The 18,205-nt window shown below is 38.1% G+C and overlaps 1 protein-coding gene across 1 annotated transcript; it reads right to left on the bottom strand.

Moving 5' to 3' along the window:
* Nucleotides 1-917: 917 nt before the first annotated feature.
* Nucleotides 918-17,792, bottom strand: LOC121735309. The gene is made up of 10 exons (XM_042126092.1): nucleotides 16,451-17,792; nucleotides 14,982-15,153; nucleotides 9,801-10,369; nucleotides 8,724-8,856; nucleotides 7,514-7,613; nucleotides 6,776-6,860; nucleotides 5,949-6,025; nucleotides 5,437-5,565; nucleotides 4,859-4,976; nucleotides 918-4,363 (listed from the first exon to the last, which is right to left on the bottom strand). Exons 1-10 carry the CDS (start codon nucleotides 17,353-17,355, stop codon nucleotides 4,171-4,173), a joined length of 2,481 nt encoding a protein of 826 aa, XP_041982026.1. The 5' UTR covers nucleotides 17,356-17,792; the 3' UTR covers nucleotides 918-4,170.
* Nucleotides 17,793-18,205: the final 413 nt, after the last annotated feature.

Raw genomic sequence — 18,205 nt, 5'->3', positions numbered from 1 at the left:
GAATTTCTTTACCGTACTTTAATTAAGTGGCATTTTATCGCAACCTCTTTGTTGACGCTTAGATTAAATTGGATGAACAATTTAGTGTACAGTGGACACAGATTTAAAATAAATATTGTCACTCTATATGCAATAGAGTATTGAGCAAAGCACATCATCGGAAATCCACTATAATTCCACAAAGATTTCCCAAAAAACAATAAAATTAGCTAAAGGTTTTCCAAAACTCTGAACAAATATTTTCTGACTTTCCAAAATAATACTTCTCACAAAGCTGTTAAAAAATATTATTGAAAAAAGTTGGATCACACTGTATACGAGACAAGGCTTAAAAGCCTGAAGACAAGCCAATGTTTTGGCACACGATTCTGAACACAATAGAACTCAATCAGAATCAGACAACTTACACTCATTTCAACACAGATAAAGTCCACTTTGCTTTTACAGAGTGATTTTTTTTTATACAGAGTGATTACATTTCTACATTATATTATATACTTATAATACACTTTTATAAATTAGTAATAGTTTTTTTATTTGGGGTTTTCGAGACTAGACTGTAAAGGAACTCAAAATCAACTAACCTAAAATGTGCGTAAGTATATGAATAAAATCACAGGTTTTACAACAAATGCCTTATAAGACCAACAAGCAACTTTCTAACAAAAAATGAGACAAAAACTTCATTATTTGGTACTTAAGCAATAAATTATAGCGAGGCGGATCATTCTTTTAGTACAAAATACATCAAAAAGATGGCACAGTAAAAAATTATAGTATATGCAAAATTATTAGCAAAATACTTCATGGTATTTGTGAAGGTAAAGTTTGTATAAAAATAATTTAAAAAAGAAATTGTTAAATGTTATTTTGTAGATACTGTTAAATATAGTTTAAATTATAGATAATACCTGACTTATAAATATAAATAAATAAATGATTCCTATGTATAAATAAAAAACGCCAGAAAACCTACTTGTGTAAATCCGGGTTAAACTTAATCCTTGGTTAAATATCATCTTATCTTTTTCACTCTTCGTATGAAAGAAAAAGAGCTGACTGAGGCGCAGACTGGCGCAAGTAGACCTTCGGTATTTAACGCGAGCTTAAGTCCAACCTCCTTATTCGATTATTTTTATGTATTATAATAATTATATCAAAGTAACTAACGAATAAAGCAACATATTAAATGTAGACGTATTTCACAATCGCACAATACGTTAGGAATAGCATCTAACATTTTTGACTACATCGATAAGTAAAAATGTTCGATGAGCTATTCGTCACTTACAAGGAGATTATAATATAACAGGCTCTTACTTTTTTGAATAAGGAAGTTAGGTTAAAATGTCACAAAAACATTGTTTGCAGAAATAGGCCCTAATTTTTTCTATACTTTCTATCTAAGACACCTATATTCATTACACCAATTGATTTAGTGACAACATTAAAATTGATAGATAGCTATTAAATCTAACACCATAGAGTCTATGATCTATGGCCATAGCTTATGGTCCTTAGTAATTTTAGATTAAAAAGGCCATGCAGTCACGGCAGTCCGCCATGCAGTCCGATAAGCCGGCGGACTGCACGGCGGACTGCAATGCAGGATAGTGAATGGGCCACTTTAGCAGCAAATCTAGTACAATTTTATCTAGAAGTTAGAGTGAATATGTTTATAAATAATTACATCTATGATACATTCAATTTCATGTACTTCTACATACTTTTGAAAGTGACAAGTATCGCCTCTGTGAATTTTGAATATACTACACATAATACTCAGTTCTTACGCTAGGTTGTCCTTACTACATTGAGAACATATAATATTTAGATACACAAAGTAAATAGTTATAATCCTTATCAATATTATATTAACTAATATAATTGAAAGGCTGAGCGAGTTTAAAAAATTAAAGATGGCAGTTATAGTTGTGTGAATTAGGAACGATTTTAGAATCAAAAATGGGGTTTCCTTTTCATCAGAATAAGGCAATTTTGAACTCTTATATCACATGTATTAATTTACTTCGAATGGAAAATTATACAGGGTGTACTGATACAATTTTAATTCTTATTACTAGCTTAAACAATTACGATTGAAATTATCGATCTATTCGATTTGACTAGTATTCAGTTGACTTTCTTACTCGTAAAGTACACTTATTTATTAAATATTAATACATATTGTATCTTATCAACACTTGCTATTTTCGTCTATCAAGTGACATTTTGTAAATATCAATTAATGTACGACAAAGACAGCATGTGTGAATAAGCTATTAGCAGCTTAAAATATGTTTTTACTAGTAAGTGATTTTTTTTTATTATTACCCACTTGAGAAAAGTATATTCCAATTATATTTCTCGATCACCCTATATAACTTGTTATATTTAAACTCGCTCGAACTATTATATTCTAAGGCTAAAATGATATACACTTACATGCATATACATAGCCCTGTAAGGACGCCTAGTTCTAGAATGTATACAGAATACTCCGTATACAGAATAATACAGAACATTCCGTATAACTTAGATACACTGATAATATTCAAGAACTTTATTCTAATATAATTCTACAATTTTCCACCAATCCGTATTATATTTAGATGCGTATTATATTTCAAATTGTTTGATAAAATTACTTAATTTAGATATATCCGATTAAATAAAACAAGAAATATAATATAAAATAACATACAATTATGTTACTTCCACTAATATTTTTGTAGGCGTCTAAAAGTCGCGACTAACATAAACATACGCCGAACCGACGCTGTTATAAGTACACAAGGCAATAATTATTTTATAATGAGATAAATTCCTATATTTACAAGCAGACAAAAGAGCAGCCATGAATAGAATAATAAAGAATCTATAAGGGTTCCGTTTTTTGCCATATTTTGGCTACGGAACCCTAAAAAAGATATAAGAAAAAAATTTAATCAGCATGTATACATAGATATCTATTTTAGGCAGTAAGCAAGTCTTTAAGTCCTACCATCAAAAATACATTATATTTTACCTCAATTCACATAACCTTCACAATCACATCGCATTCAATTCCTAGCAGTATGATGTTAACAGTAAATATTTGTAAACCAATTTAGGTATACCAATTCTGCTATTATGATCCTACACGATGCAGCTTCGAGATTGTTACGATTCAACCTTGATATAATAAAAGTTCAAGATGGTTTTCACTTGAAACTTTTTTTGTGATTTGTTAAAGCTCAAAAATAATTTGATATTTGTTTAACGTCATGAATAATATATTCTTTCGTTTGATAGGATCCCGACTGGATAAATGCTGTATTCATGTAGGATTATAATAGCAAAATACAGAGTTTATACGGGGTTTTCTTTTGATTTTGATTTGTTTGGCTTTCAGCAGCAATAAATATTTTTCAAGCCTTCTTAGCATGTCAGTCTTCTTGGCTATTCTATAGTTATTTTCCATTGTTTACAAGATTATATCTCGTACATAATATGACAATATGTAACTAGATATGCCAAAGCAGATAAGCAGTTTGTCAGTCAGCGCCTGTTTTTTCTTTCTTTATAACCTCAACTCCGAGTTTAAAAGCCATAAAATTTTCAAAATGGCCAAATCATTAAAATTATATATCAAACTATATCATACAAAATGTGCCCATACAGCACCAATATGTGCGGGCACAAAAACTCCTATTGAAGATTCACTCATTTACGTTTGCTGTCTCTAGTGCGCAAAAGAGACAAAAAATATTATTACCTCTCAATTGAACTCCTTATTGGTCAAACTTGACCAGAGCCGTACGACCGTAGGTAAATTGATATCCCATTCCGTTGAACAACGCAGAACAGAGAGCGAAATATGTTTCTCTCTCAATTTTAAAATTTCAAATTAATGTTTATAAATCGAACATGCCTTCGATCGGCCTTAGCTAGCACGAAAACGCGAGATCGAACGCTCACTCTGTTTACTAATGCGTAAAAGAAACAGATATATCTTTGTTTCCTTCCCAAATAAGTATGAAGGAATGTCAGTCAGTCGGCCTTAGCTAGCACGACTGCACATGACAACGCGAGCTCGAACCATCCTGCTCCGTTTACTAATGCGTAAAAGAGACAGATATAATATATCTTTGTTTCCTTCCTAAATATAAGTATAAATAAAACATGCCTTTAGTCAGCCCAGGCGAGTACCACCTTGTGGGCAGGGACAAACAGAGCGGTGTGATGCGGCGCGGGCGCGAAGTATTTGCGTCCGGCGTGCGCGCCGTCGTTGCGCGGTAGCCACGGGTGCGTCGCGCGTACGCACTCCGCCCCCACTACGACCGCGCTCTGCGTGGCTGAGCACCCGGCCACGCCCACGTACCTGGTGAGAGTGGTAAAACATGTTTTAGAGTAACGAAAAACCAAAGCCCTGCGTTTCGGTAGGGCATTTCGGCTGATAAGAGAACGATAACAAACAAATGTAAGTCTGGGTCTGAGTTAATAGTGATCTGTTTTGACCGGGTTTGAGATGAACCAGCCAGATGACTATGTGCTTATGAATCGATTTTTCTGGTAGTACAATAGTAAATTACGAACGTCAAACAATCTACGTAAACCAAACACAACATACTATCAGAGAAGTTGATTCCTAGGCAGATGGGGGACCTACGTAGTTTGGACGCGTTATGTCAAAGCCAGCCGACAGATTACGATTAACATTGAATTGACATGATCTGACCAAATGTCGACGTTGGTCTGTCAACTGCCTAGGAATCAATTTCCTCGATGGTACATAACACGCGCATAACATACGTTCAGTACGCACAATATACGTACAGTACGCTCAATGAACGCACAATCTGCGTACAATACGCACCTCACCCGTCCCACAGCGAGGCGGCCGTGCGGCGCGATCACTTTGACGGTGTGTCCGAGCCGCAGCCGACGCGTCTCCGACGGTATGTACGGCTCGCCTCTGATTGCGGATGACGAATCTGATGTGTAAGAATAAAATATATTATTGTTATTTATGATTAATTTCCGGTGCAAATATCATGTTCAAAAACTTTACAATACCTATACAAAGACCTATAAAGTTGATAGATATATTATAACTATGTATGTATAAGAAATTTGACACGGCGCGGCGTGGACCAAGGACTTAATCTAATGTTTTTCAATTTGCCCTTTGGAGAGTTTTTAAGTAGTAGTGTTTACAAAATCCATACTAATATTATAAATGCGAAGTGTGTCTATCTGTATGTTTGTCTGTTACCTCTTCACGCCCAAACCACTGAGCCAATTGTAGTGTTTGGCATGGAGATATTATGAGTCCCGGAAAGGACATAGGATAGGAGACCGGAGTAGCGGGACAATTCAAATTTTTTATACTTTCTTTCTCTCGCAGCCCATGTCTTGGGTGTTATGGAAGAATTATTTCCTCTCAATACCAACCCGGTCTATCCAGTGCTGCAATAGGCAGGTTGTCGACGGAGCGACGTAGATAGTTGTCGACCTCCTGCATCAGCTCGTCTGTGTCGTCGTTCCTCACGTCTGGGAGCGAGCTGCGCCAGCCGCGAGCACCTGAAATGTTACATGTTATACATTAAGTTACCTTTTTTTATAAAATAAGGGGGGCAAACGGGTCACCTGATGGAAAGCAACTACCGTCGCCCTGGACACTCGCAAGTGGCAACATTAAAAGAGCTGCAGACGCATTGCCGGCCTTAGAGACAATACGGTCTCTTCTTGAAGGCCTATCGACATTATGTCGACAAAACTATAAAAATGTGTTATTTCAATGATAGATCTACGCGAGAAAAAATGTTTGCCATGCTAGGGTCAATAGAGAAGAAGAAGAGTGAAATATCGCGTTGGCGTACGCTAGGCAGGCTGATGCAATTTTCGGCGCAACGCAGTTGCAGGCAACACATAGTTAGTAGCATTAGTATGGATAATGCATTTACCATATGACTGCGGTACCCAGTCGTTACTGCGGTCTATGCTGGGGCACGGCGAGCGGTAAGAGCCACGTGATATGTATCTGCAACACAAATAATATGACGTCATTGTTATATACGAAATAAGGGGGCAAACTAGCAAACGGGTCACCTGATGGAAAGCAACTTCCGCCACCCATGGACACTCACAGCATCAGAAGAGCTGCATGTGCGTTGCCGGCCTTTTAAGAGGGAATAGGGTAATAAGGGAGGGTAGGGATGGGAAGGGAAGGGAATAGGGGAGGGTAGGGAAGGGAATAGGGTAGGGGATTGGGCTTCCGGTAAACTCACTCACTCACAGTGAACACACAGCGCAAGCGCTGGTTCACACCGGTTTTCTGTGAGAACGTGGTATTTCTCCGGTCGAGCTGGCCCATTCGTGCCGAAGCATGGCTCTCCCACGTCTAAAGAAGCTCTTGGAGCTATAAGTTTAAACCACTTATAGCTCCAAGAGCAATGATTTTTGTAGCGATTTTATGATTATCTGTTTTGATACAGCGCCTTTTCTTTTCTAAACACTTTAAATTCTCGCAGAGTTTTAAGGTCCTTGTTTTTTGTTTCTTTTTACTGTTTAGTCTCATAATAAAAATACCTTTTTGGCATCCGATTCCAATGTATTCTTCTGTGTGAAAGACTAATTATCAAGCGAAGCGTCAATGCAATGCAGGGCCATAGATAATACATATATATACTGAGATACAGGGGCGTAGCTAGAGCCGTTTTTGCCGTATAATTTATACGAGCCTCTGATTCAATGATCTTGATGCAATCCCACGACCGGACTATGTACATACCTGGGCAGCGGCGAGTCGTGCGCCTGCTGCATCTTCCACAGCGGCTCGGCCGAGCGGGACAGCTCCGGCACCATGGACGTGAAACCTGCGACAGAATAATACCTAATATTACTATTACATAAACAGTATAATTTAAAGCAGTGTCCCGTAAAAGGTGTGCCGCGGCACACTGGTGTACCGTGGCCAGTAGTTGGTGTGCCTCAAAAAATGTTATCGTACCCTAAATATTCCTAAATCCTAATTTAGAACTAAACACGGGAATATCTCAGGATTCTCAGGACGATCGACGAACGGATGGGAACCCAGAGCACCCCTGTAAGCTGATTAAATTGTGGTGTGCCTCCAAAAATTTTCATTTTTCTAGCTGTACCTGTCGATGCAATAGACTAAATTATCTAGCATCATATTTAAAGTCCCACTTATGCATCATCAGGCACTATTGTAAACATGGTACAATCTATTTAACAAAAGAAAAATTTTGAAGATCGGTTCACAAACAGCGGTGTAATCTTTGAACATAGAAAAAAAATTATCTACTTCTTTTTTTATTTTAAAACGTAGTAAACGTGCCTAGGCATCGAGTTGGCTAGCCACTTAGATGGTCAAAGTCAAGATGTAAGTATTTAAATTATTTTATATGGGCCTCTGATGCCTGAATTAAATGATTTAATTTAATTTAAAATAGGAACAAACAATACACTTTTTGAACCCCATTTGTTTTTTAAAGTGCCTACATACCTATATCACTAAGCAGCACGCGTCTCGGGTCGTCAGGGCGGGGCGCGGGGCGCGGCGCCCGACGCTGACTCTTGGCCATCGAGAAGCCCAACTCGGGGATCTGTAATGGAAGTTGGATAAAAAGCAGGCCATACACGCAAGGGTAGTACCTGACAGTTTTGCTTGAACATGTCAACTGTTCAGGTAAACCGGAGCGTGTACAGAACGGTGCAGGTTTTGCCTCAACTTTGCTTGAAAGGTGTAACTGCACAGGGAACTGCCAGGTACACCCTTGCGTTTATGGCCTGATTTAGCCTCTATTTAGGAGAACTGTATACAGGTAGCTATGAGAACTGTATACTGTACAATTAACTACGGGAACTGAAGAGAGTGATAATGTGTATACGAAGACTGTACCAGAGCCCCTAGTCAAAATGCAATTGCTAGTTTCGATAGCGAATTTAGACGTCGTACCACAGAATAGATAATAGTACAAGTAGTCGTATTCGTAATACGAACAAAAATTTTGTAATCTTTTGTACCTCGTTATAGGTATACTAGTTAATAATAATGTATAATGTACAATGTACGGAGAAACAGTAAACCGTCTTGCTTTATTTATTACATGAACCACAAATTGCTAAAGATTGACTACCATATAGATAGTTCCGCTACGCCTTGGCCAAGTAGCTGTGTGGCTTTGTTTAGGAATCTTGCAAATTACAGAAATTATAAGTAGCCTATGGTAACAACCATCACCACTACACTAAATTTACTGTGAACCTAAGGTAGGTTAGGTTAGGTTAGCGAGGTTACCTCCGGAACTCTACTTAGAGCATATTGAACCTTATTATTAAAGCAACAAAATCTACCTAGTAGCAGGCCTGTCTCACTTCCATACAAACGGCGCTAAATCGCCGAGATTCTGGAAAACAATCTAATTTCAACCTTTTGCATTGCGTTTAGCGTTCATAGTACAATAACTGTCTGCCGTCTCGCTTCAATCTGCCGTCTCGCTTCAATCTGCCAGGGCTGTCAAGCGAGCGGCGGCGGCCGGGCCATGCCGGGCGGCGAGCGCGCGAGTCGCTCAGCCACAGAATACAAAAGCGCCAGCCAATTGGGACTAGTCCGGTGATCGGACGCTTGCGTTTATCATACTCGGGAGTGAAACTTCTGTACCGTAAGGTACTAATTATATATTCTGTGCTAGTAGCCAATATTGACGTTCTACCTTATAAGCGAGATTGCCGTCGGACGTCCACTTGGGCGGCAGCGCGGACAGGTCGGTCTGCGCGGAGCTCTCGCGCCGTACACCCGCAGTTCGCCGCTTGCCGTAGCTGCGGCTCGGACCGCGGTACGGCAACCTGATAAATACGAATAATACTGATATTTAATCCACTCAAAACATATGGAGTGATGATGATGTCCAGAGGGAAGCGGGTTTTTGTCCAGGGTCACCAATGTAGGAAATTAGGAATAGGCGCGGCGGTTCCAAAGGAAGATTTTTCAACCGAGCGAAGTTGCATGCTCAAATTGGAAGCCGGCTACATAAAGTTGCAGCAGACGACGTGTCGTCGCGACTCGCGACACTACTGGTTTCTATGTACATATTTCTATGAATAAGTGTCGCTAGCTGCGGAGGCTATTTCATAGAAATACGTACAAACCAGTAGTGTCGTTGCGATACGTTGTCTGCGGTTGCTTCATTTCGCCCTCTGCCAACCGGCACCTTAAAGCCACTGACGTAATTTCAGACGTTGTATAATCAAGACATAATATATATTGTCTTGCCGATCTCAGAAACTGGTATAAGACTAATGATGAATAAGCCATATAATTTTAACCAAATGTAGTGACCTGTTCGCGCTCGCCAAAAAGCCAACAAAGTACGAAAACATGATTGTTTTCAGATAAAAATGGCTCCCCTCTCTTGACATTCAATACAACAAAAGTTTCAACAAGTATTTCGACCAAGATGAAACAGACGTACTTAATTAGTTTATTCACTGCAATTCCCAAATTAATGTTGCAAAGCTGGCTCCAATTGCTAATTAATGAGACAAATTAATTGATGAACTGCGCAGTATTGACTATTAGATGATTCCATCTGTTAAATTGTATTCATAATATCTAACACATCACAGTCAGAACTCAGAACAGAGCTTGGTGTGGTCTTTTAAGACCACACAAGCTTTTTTACCAGATTTTGCTGGTACAAAAACAACGTAAGTAGGTATAATTTGAAGCGCATTGATAATTTACTTCGCCGTAGAAAAAGCTTCTTTTTGTTAGTAAAAACAATAATTACCTGTACTGGAACGGGTTGGGGCAGGTATTCCGACGAATATTCAAGTTGCTGGCGAGATCGTCCTCGGAAATCCCACACTTCGATATATCCGTTTCAGCGAACACCGAGAACCGATGGCCCAATCGAGCCTTGTAGAAGCTATCCACACTTTCATCCCTATGCAGGACATCTAGACTTGAGCCTAGCTCGAAGCTAGACGACTTAGTGTGGTCTAGACTCATCCTGTTGTAATCCCCAGACAGGCTATCCACGCTGTCCAATCTTCGTGTACTAGCGTTGGGACTCTTTCTGTACAGCGTATTGTCGGACTTATTGTGGCTTTTGAGGATCCCTTTTCCTGGAAGATCCAGGCTGTTCTTGCTGTTGAATCCGACATGCCTGATCTCTTTGTCGTTCGGCAAAGATACCCTCTTCGTCCGCAAATCTCTATAGCCTGGGGTTTTAGGTTTTGGGGTTTCCGATTGAAAATCAGGGTCCAAAGTGTGGAACTTGATGAGGACTGGAGTCGAATGCGTGGTTGAGGAACTGGGCGTCCAATTCTCGTTTTCTCTGATGGACACCAGGTCTTCCTGCGGGAAAAATGCTGGTATTATAGGAACGATTTTTCATTACCTGCATGTTGGTGTAATTTATTAGCTCAAACTCTTCTATGTAGGTGATTAAATAACATGTTTGTGGCGGTATCTACAATTAGCCTAACATTCCTGCATCGCGCTATCGAAGTTTTCTAAGACCGGTATAAATAGTCAGTACTCAAGAATCAAGATGCATTCTGGTTTCAAAACACGGTTCAGGCTCTGTGATTGTTTGGCTCATGGCTGTCAAAATTTGGACCAATCATAGAGCCGAACTGCGTCTTGAGACCGAAAATCGAGATGCATCTTGAGTACCTACTGACTATTTATACCCGCCTAAGTGCGTCGGTATGTATACGACAGCTGAAAATGTATCACTGTGGGCTCCGGCCTGACCGAGCATACCACCTCGCTCGGTCGGAAGATCCTCCTTTGCGACCTCTACGTATATCCCACCCACATGTTAAATGGACTTGTTACTTTGTAATCATACATTACGCCTACCACCAGTTCGGAAAGTAAGCCGGCTAATGGAACTAACGTAACAAACTTGGATTGTTTCAAAGCTGAAAGCCTTATGTAAAGATATTAAAAGTATGTTTCGCCAATTCTATTGCGTATAATGGAAGCCGAAATTCAGAATCCTTGGAGACGCTCCAAATCTTGTTAAGTTGTTCGCTGTTCTTGATTCAATAAGACCGACTCGGTTCGGTATTGGAAAATTGATTCCACGCAAAGCTTACTTCTGAGTTATGGATCCTAAATGTATTCAAGGTCGAATTATTATTGGTGATACCACAAAAAATAAGATGTATGAACAAAAATGAATTCCAATTTTGTTAGTCTCGCTAAAAGTCGAGATGGTCTGAAGTCTGAACCGATTCGCGATTTAAGTTTTTTTTTTGTCGCGATTCGTGGAAGTTCAGGTGTCATCTAGTTTGAATATAAAACGGGAAGATAGAAAGATAGCTGTACCTAAGGGATAATACACTCTTTTGGATTTTAGCGAACGCGTATTAACAAAGGTTTGGATTTGAACAGTTTTTAGACGGGTTTTCAATTTATGCGGTTTTAGCGAGGTTAATATTTTGAATTTTAGTAATTTTAGAAAGGTTTTGAATTACTGCAGTTATACTGGCATTAGCAAAGTTTAGAATATATGCGGTTTTTAGCGAGGTTAATGTTTTGGGTTTTAGTGATTTTAGAAAGGTTTTGAATTAGAGTTATTGGTATTAGAAATGTTGCGAATTTATCCGATTTAAGCGAGGTTTTGCTCTGATACGTTCGCGGACGAACTTTGATTTCGAATTTATGTGGCTTTAGCTACGAATAATAAAAACTAGGCTTTAGCGAGGTTTTGCTTTGATTGCGGCAGAACTTTGATTTAAGTACATAAACGTTCACCACTGTAGTCACGCTACGGAACCTATGATTAGTGTAATAGGGCAGTTGATGGGAGGATCGACACCTCCGTTGTCAATGGCGACCCGGCAATTACAGAATCGATACCACTCCTGTTAACCTGGGGTCTTTTGTAAACAGAGCGATTGAGGAAGTATCAAATTTTTGGAGTAGAAACGAAAACTTTGGAAGGTTTTTATGAAATTCCTAAATTGGTTGAACGAAAAATTTGGAAGGTGTTTATGAAATTCCTAAATTGGTTGAACTAAAACTTTCGAAGGTTTTTAGGGACATTACAAGATATTTAGTGTTGTAAACTCACAACCTTGAGCAAATTTTATAAGGTACCTACTCAAATTGCCCTTCAGTGTCCCGAAAGTGTATCGCAAAATTTCCACCAAACCAAATTTCTTAGAGCTAAAATTTGTGCTTCATCCTTTCCCGGGACTCAAGCTAATGATGATAAGTGCCAAATTTGATCGGTTCAGGGCTTTATACGTGTCGAATGAGGACACAGAGACATATTTGCGCATTATCATTATTATTTTTTTATTCTCATTTTATTTAGGGATTTTGGCACACACAGTGGCTATGTCAATCCCATCTTGCTAGAAACGAAAAACATTATCATTATAGATTTACTTATTGAATTTCAGTCAACAAAACTGAAGCAACTTTCATTTATACAGTCAAAAATGTAATACCAAACTTGGTCTATATATTGTGACTGAACCCAACTACTCAGTAAAAGAGAATATAAAAGAGCTGTATAAATCCATTGATATGCAAAAGGTAAATAGTGCCAACAGGGCACTCGACTTCAACCGATATTGGCAATCGGCACGCCAGGCTATTGAAAATGTTTCCGATCGATGATTTAGCGGTAAAACTTTGTAATAGATTTGTTGCTTCTGTTTTCTTTGTAATAGCGGGTTAGGGTTAGCTTTGGTACTTTATTTAGGGCTGCCATCCGACCGGATTTCCCCGGATTTGTCCATTGAATTCCATTCCATTGGGCGTCCGGGGAGCGTCCGAACTCCGGCCGGGTTTTTGAAAAGTGTCCGGGTAAAATCCGGACACTTTTGTTAAGAGAAATTTAACTTTAGTAATGCAGCAATAAACAAAAAATAAAAACTCGCTGAGCAGACACGGTTTCTTGCACAGACTTGAGTTAATCAGAATTTTTCAAATTCTCGGGAATGGTAAAATTGGCAGGAAGTAATCGCAGAGGTTTTCGGCCAAATGTCCGGAAATTTTGTCGTGCCTGACCGGAGACGGCAATTTAGGCGATGGCAACCCTAACTTTATTAGACTGTAGACAGCGTATAGTAGGTAGGGAATTTATAACTTAGCAGATGAAGCAAGCAACTCCGTTGCGCCAAAATTAGTTTATGGCACGGGAACCGTAAATTTTTCTGATCTATATTTATTTTAAGGGTTCCGTACCCAAAGGGTAAAAACGGGACCCTATTACTGAGACTTCGATGTCTGTCCATCTGTCTCCAGGCTGTATCTCAAGAACCGCTATAGCTAGAGGTCTGAAATTTTCACAGATCGTGTATATCTGTTGCCGCTATAACAACAAATACTAAAAGCAAAAAAAAAATATATTTAAGGGGGGCTCTCATACAACAAACGTGATTTTTTTGGCCTTTTTTGCTCTATATCAATAATGGCAACAGGTAGGTACTTGAATTTTTCTCAAAGTCCTTAATTATACGTGTACTTTAATATTTAATAATAATATTAAAATAAAATAAAAAGTTAAGGGGAGCTCCCATACAAACAACACAATTTTTGGCCTAATTTTGCTCTATAATGGTACGGAACCCTACGTGCGCGAGTCCGACTCGCACTTGGCCGATTATTAGGATTCCGTAGTCAACAAAGAACCCTTATAGTTTCAGTCTGGCCGTCCATCTGTCCGTCTGTCTGTCTGTCCGCGGTATTGCTCAGAGACTATAGGGCCTACTTTGTCATTTCGCACATATTTATGATACCGACAAAATGGTACATAAAATCTTAAAAAAATATTTTTTGTGGTACCTCTCCTACACATGAAGCGGGATCATTTTTCTTTCGCGCGTCCACCCCCATTTTGTGGGGTGTTGTTGGATAGGTTTTTTTTTAAATACTCATAATTTATGAGTATTCATAAATTATGAGTATTTAAAACACACACGGTTTTTGTAAATCCAAATCCATCCAAATCCAAATAGAGGTAACAGACAGGTAGACACACTTTTGAATTTATAATATTAGTTAATATAATAAGTATTATATGGAAGTATGGATTCCTAATGTTTACCCGTCTTTGTCGGAAGTCGAGATTACATTTCGCTCTGGCTTAGAGCTTAAAAGTTTTCGTTTACAATCAAGTTTTTGAATTCAGAACAGAGTTTTTTGGTTGAATATGTGTCGTAAATTCGTAATCGTATAATATGTGTAGTAAATAATAAATTATTTTGATTTGGTTTGATCCGAGAGCTTTTATTGACTTCTACCGATGTCGTTTGCGGGATTTATATGAGTCGTTTAAATAATAATACGTGACCCAAATGTTTGTTTGCGTTTAGAATAAATTGGATCTAAAGAGTATACTCATTCTGTGACAAGTTGCTACTGCTGAGTTATTAGTAGAAGGGTATCGCAGTACCTATTCAAAATATGTGAAGAAAGAATTTAAAGAGCAGTCGGCAGTAGTCTGCGCATACCTTAACTAAAGGTGCGCGCACATCGATTCGCAGCGTTGCGGGCACATATTATATTTTTCATGACTATTCCGTTTCTCGACATAATGTGCGCCTACCTTAAAACAGATCGCACGTTTGTCAGCACCGTACGCGCCGTACGCGTCGAACGCACCGCATAGTACACGAAATGCGGCGCGTACGGTGCGGACGAATGTGCGAGGTTTCATATCATTCGATACAACGAATTCTAAAATGCGGCGCGACCGGCGCGTGCGTAATGATAAATGTGCGATGCTATAAGTGTCTAAACACACTAGGCCGAAGTTACGCGGCGTAAATTCCGCATGATTACGCCCGCAATGTATTTTAAATTACCGACGACACTATTCCGTCGCGTTCCGTTCGTATTTTGTATGCGTTTGACATTGCGTACATAATCATGCGGAATTTACGCCGCGTAACTTCGGCCTAGTGTGTTTGGACACTAAGAACGCAATTTCCGCTAATCGTACCTGTAAATTGCTCATATCCTTGGACTCATCGGTGGTGAAGATGAGCTCTATATCGTCCACCTCTTCTGACTCATTTCCACTCGCATTCTCCGTCTCTTTCTCGTCTTGCTGTCTCGCTTCATTGGGTGTGGTACCGTCGGAGAAAACGGAGTTGTCACCCTCTGACATAGACCTACAACATAAGACGTTTTCCTTAATTTTAATTTTTCGCAGCGAAAATACGAAATGTCGGGGCGGAAGAGAGCGAGTTAGCTGTCGCAGCCATCGAGTTAAAATAGCCCGACTGGCTATTTCAACTAGATTGGCTTGATAACAAAACCCAATAAATGCATTATGTATTGTAACATGTGTTCCTGTATAAATTATGAATACTCTAGATTCTAGAATTACATAGCTGCTGAATGCAAGGGTGATATAACCACAACTATAATGGGGTAAAATATACAGGGGTTGTATAAAATTATAATACTGTTTAGCACTGCTGCTTTCACAGTAAACTCTTCAAGAAGGATACACACAAACCCTAAAGTATTTTTGTGCACTCTGTATAAAAAATTATATGTAACCTATAAATTTAAAACGGTAATAGTATGGGAGTTACGATTCCTTTGTTTTTATTATTCATAGATTTTTACCGTGATTTCTTTATTTTATTGACAAAATTCGCTAATCTTTGACCTTGTCATCATCTCTATTACAATAACTTTTTCATTTGCAACAAATTATTTAGCTATGATATGATATAATAATTAAGTAATTTAAAAACTGAGAATTCCTTTGAAGCATAATTATTTTGTTTAACTAAAGCTCATTTTTGTGCCAATCTGATCAGTTACAATTAACATTGTGTTATAATATTATGACTATTCTTTTTAGGGTTCAGTACCCAAAGGGTAAAAACGGGACCCTATTACTGAGACTTCGATGTCTGTCCGTCTGTCTGTCTGTCTCTAGGGTGTAACTCAAGAACCGCTATAGCTAGACTTCTAAAATTTTCACAGATTATGTATTTCTAGTGCTGCTATAGCAACAAATACTAAAAACAAAATAAAGTTAATATTTACGGGGGGGCTCCCATACAACAAACATTATTTTTTTGGTCTTTTTGGCTCTTAATCCATAATGACAACATATAGACACTTGAAATTTTCACAAAATCCTCAATTATATGTGTACTTTAATATTAAATAATACAATTAAAGTAAAATAAATTATTTAGAGGGGGCTGCCATACAAAAAACATTTTTTCCTTATTTTCGCTCTATAATGTTACGGAACCCTTCGTGCGCAAGTCCGACTCGCACTTTGCCGATTATTTATATACAAGGACCAAGAGAAATAACATTATAATTAACCCAGTCAATTTTAACTGATTATAATGTAACTTATTAACCCAGACTGATATTATATTAATCTAATTTAATGAATAATGATTTAATAGGATTTAATAATACTAAAAGCTACAATACCTCAAACTCAAACTATCAACATCCAAATTTAGTGTATCCTTATTTCTCTCCCGTTCAACATTTTCCTGGACCGTAACACTATCCTCGGAGGTGATTCTCACTTGGACACCAAACTTGTCCACATTGGATTTCACCTCATTCTCATTAGGCACCGCCATTTTCACAAACTCAGAAGAGGATGTCTTTATATTGACCTTTGCCTCACTATTTTCAATTTTTTCAAAATGTTCCATATGCTTTTCTAAATTCAAATCACTCTTTTCATCTGTTTTGGATTCTTTATTTGAAGATGTGTCATCTGAGCTACTTGACGTGAAACTACCCTCTTTTAACGTTTTGACTTTGATTTTCACATCAAACTTTGAAAGTAACTCTAGTTTTGTAGAAAAACTAGATTTATTTTCAAATTCTTTTTTTGGGAGTGATTCACTACCTTCTACTGTATGATTGTTGGTCTCATCCACTGGCTCATTAAAACTTGTTACTTTAGGTTTGTCATTTCTTTCTTCACTTAAGTCAATAAAAGATTTACTTTCAGTGTCTTCTACAACTTTAACCTCTTGATTTTCATTTGACTTTAATATATCTATCAGTTCCTTTTTGTTACTATCCTCAATATTGTCTACTCTAGGACTGTATATTACTTCCAACTCAATATTTTGCTTCTCATGAATATCGGAGTCGATGATTTTCCTCCTCAAAATGTGATTCTCGAGTGTTAACTTTTCAATGAGATCGGAAAACTCTATACACCTGGAGTGTTCCTCGTACTTTTCTTTTAGTTCTTTCAGTTCACTCTTTGACACCTCTAGAGCAGTCCGGAGAGACACCACCGTCTGATGCAGAGACCTCACTGTATCCAAGTTGACTGCCCCAGTAGGGACGTCCAGACCGCCTCTGTCCATTCCACCTTATAAACCACCTTCCATTCAACATTTAAGATCCCACACATGTCTGTTATTTCAATTCAATTCACCACACAAGTAATACTCCTCCCATGGCTGAGCTTCGATAGAATCATACATCATTTATTCACATTTTTTTCGTAAACCCCGCTACTATCTAGGTTACTATACGTGAAATGATACTGGGAGCCTAAACAATCGATAAAGCTCCACGCTTCCGAGGTGATTAAGCGTTCAAAGTTCTTAAAACTTCGTCGGCGCTAATTCAGCGAGAACGATTAGCCGATAGCGAAGCACGGAAAGCAGTAATTAAGTCAAAATTTTATCTCGCGATCGTTTTGACAAGGTTGAAAATATATAGACTACCTTAGTACATGTACAAAATGGTTTTTAGAAGGAACACGATTGTAAACAAATCAATACTCCACAGTTTGGTGTTCGCGGGCACCTGACACCTCGGCCTCGCAAATGTCATGAAAGGATTTCAGAAAAGCACAACGATATATTGCTATTTCAGTTCAAAGTTACTAGTGGGGAAAAATCATGGAAAAATTATATATTTTCCTATTATTAATATTAGGTATATATTATGTCTATGATTAATATCTTACTGTTCCTTTTCTTTTTTCTTCCTCTACAAAAAGAATATTTTTATTTTTTATTAGTCCATAATAATGGATAATATTAGCAAATTTATTGCTGATATTTCCCAATTTTTCACAAAAATGTCTACCTAATAATGGCAAAATACTAGGTACATCCTACTAATCCTACTAATATTATAAAGGAGAAAGTTTGTTTGGATGTATGGATGTATAGATGTATGGATGTGTGGATGTGTGGATGTGTG

Source organism: Aricia agestis, chromosome 17 (genome assembly GCF_905147365.1).
Source record: "Aricia agestis chromosome 17, ilAriAges1.1, whole genome shotgun sequence".
NCBI classification, from domain to species: domain Eukaryota; kingdom Metazoa; phylum Arthropoda; class Insecta; order Lepidoptera; family Lycaenidae; genus Aricia; species Aricia agestis.
This window is presented reverse-complemented; position numbering and strand designations above follow the sequence as displayed.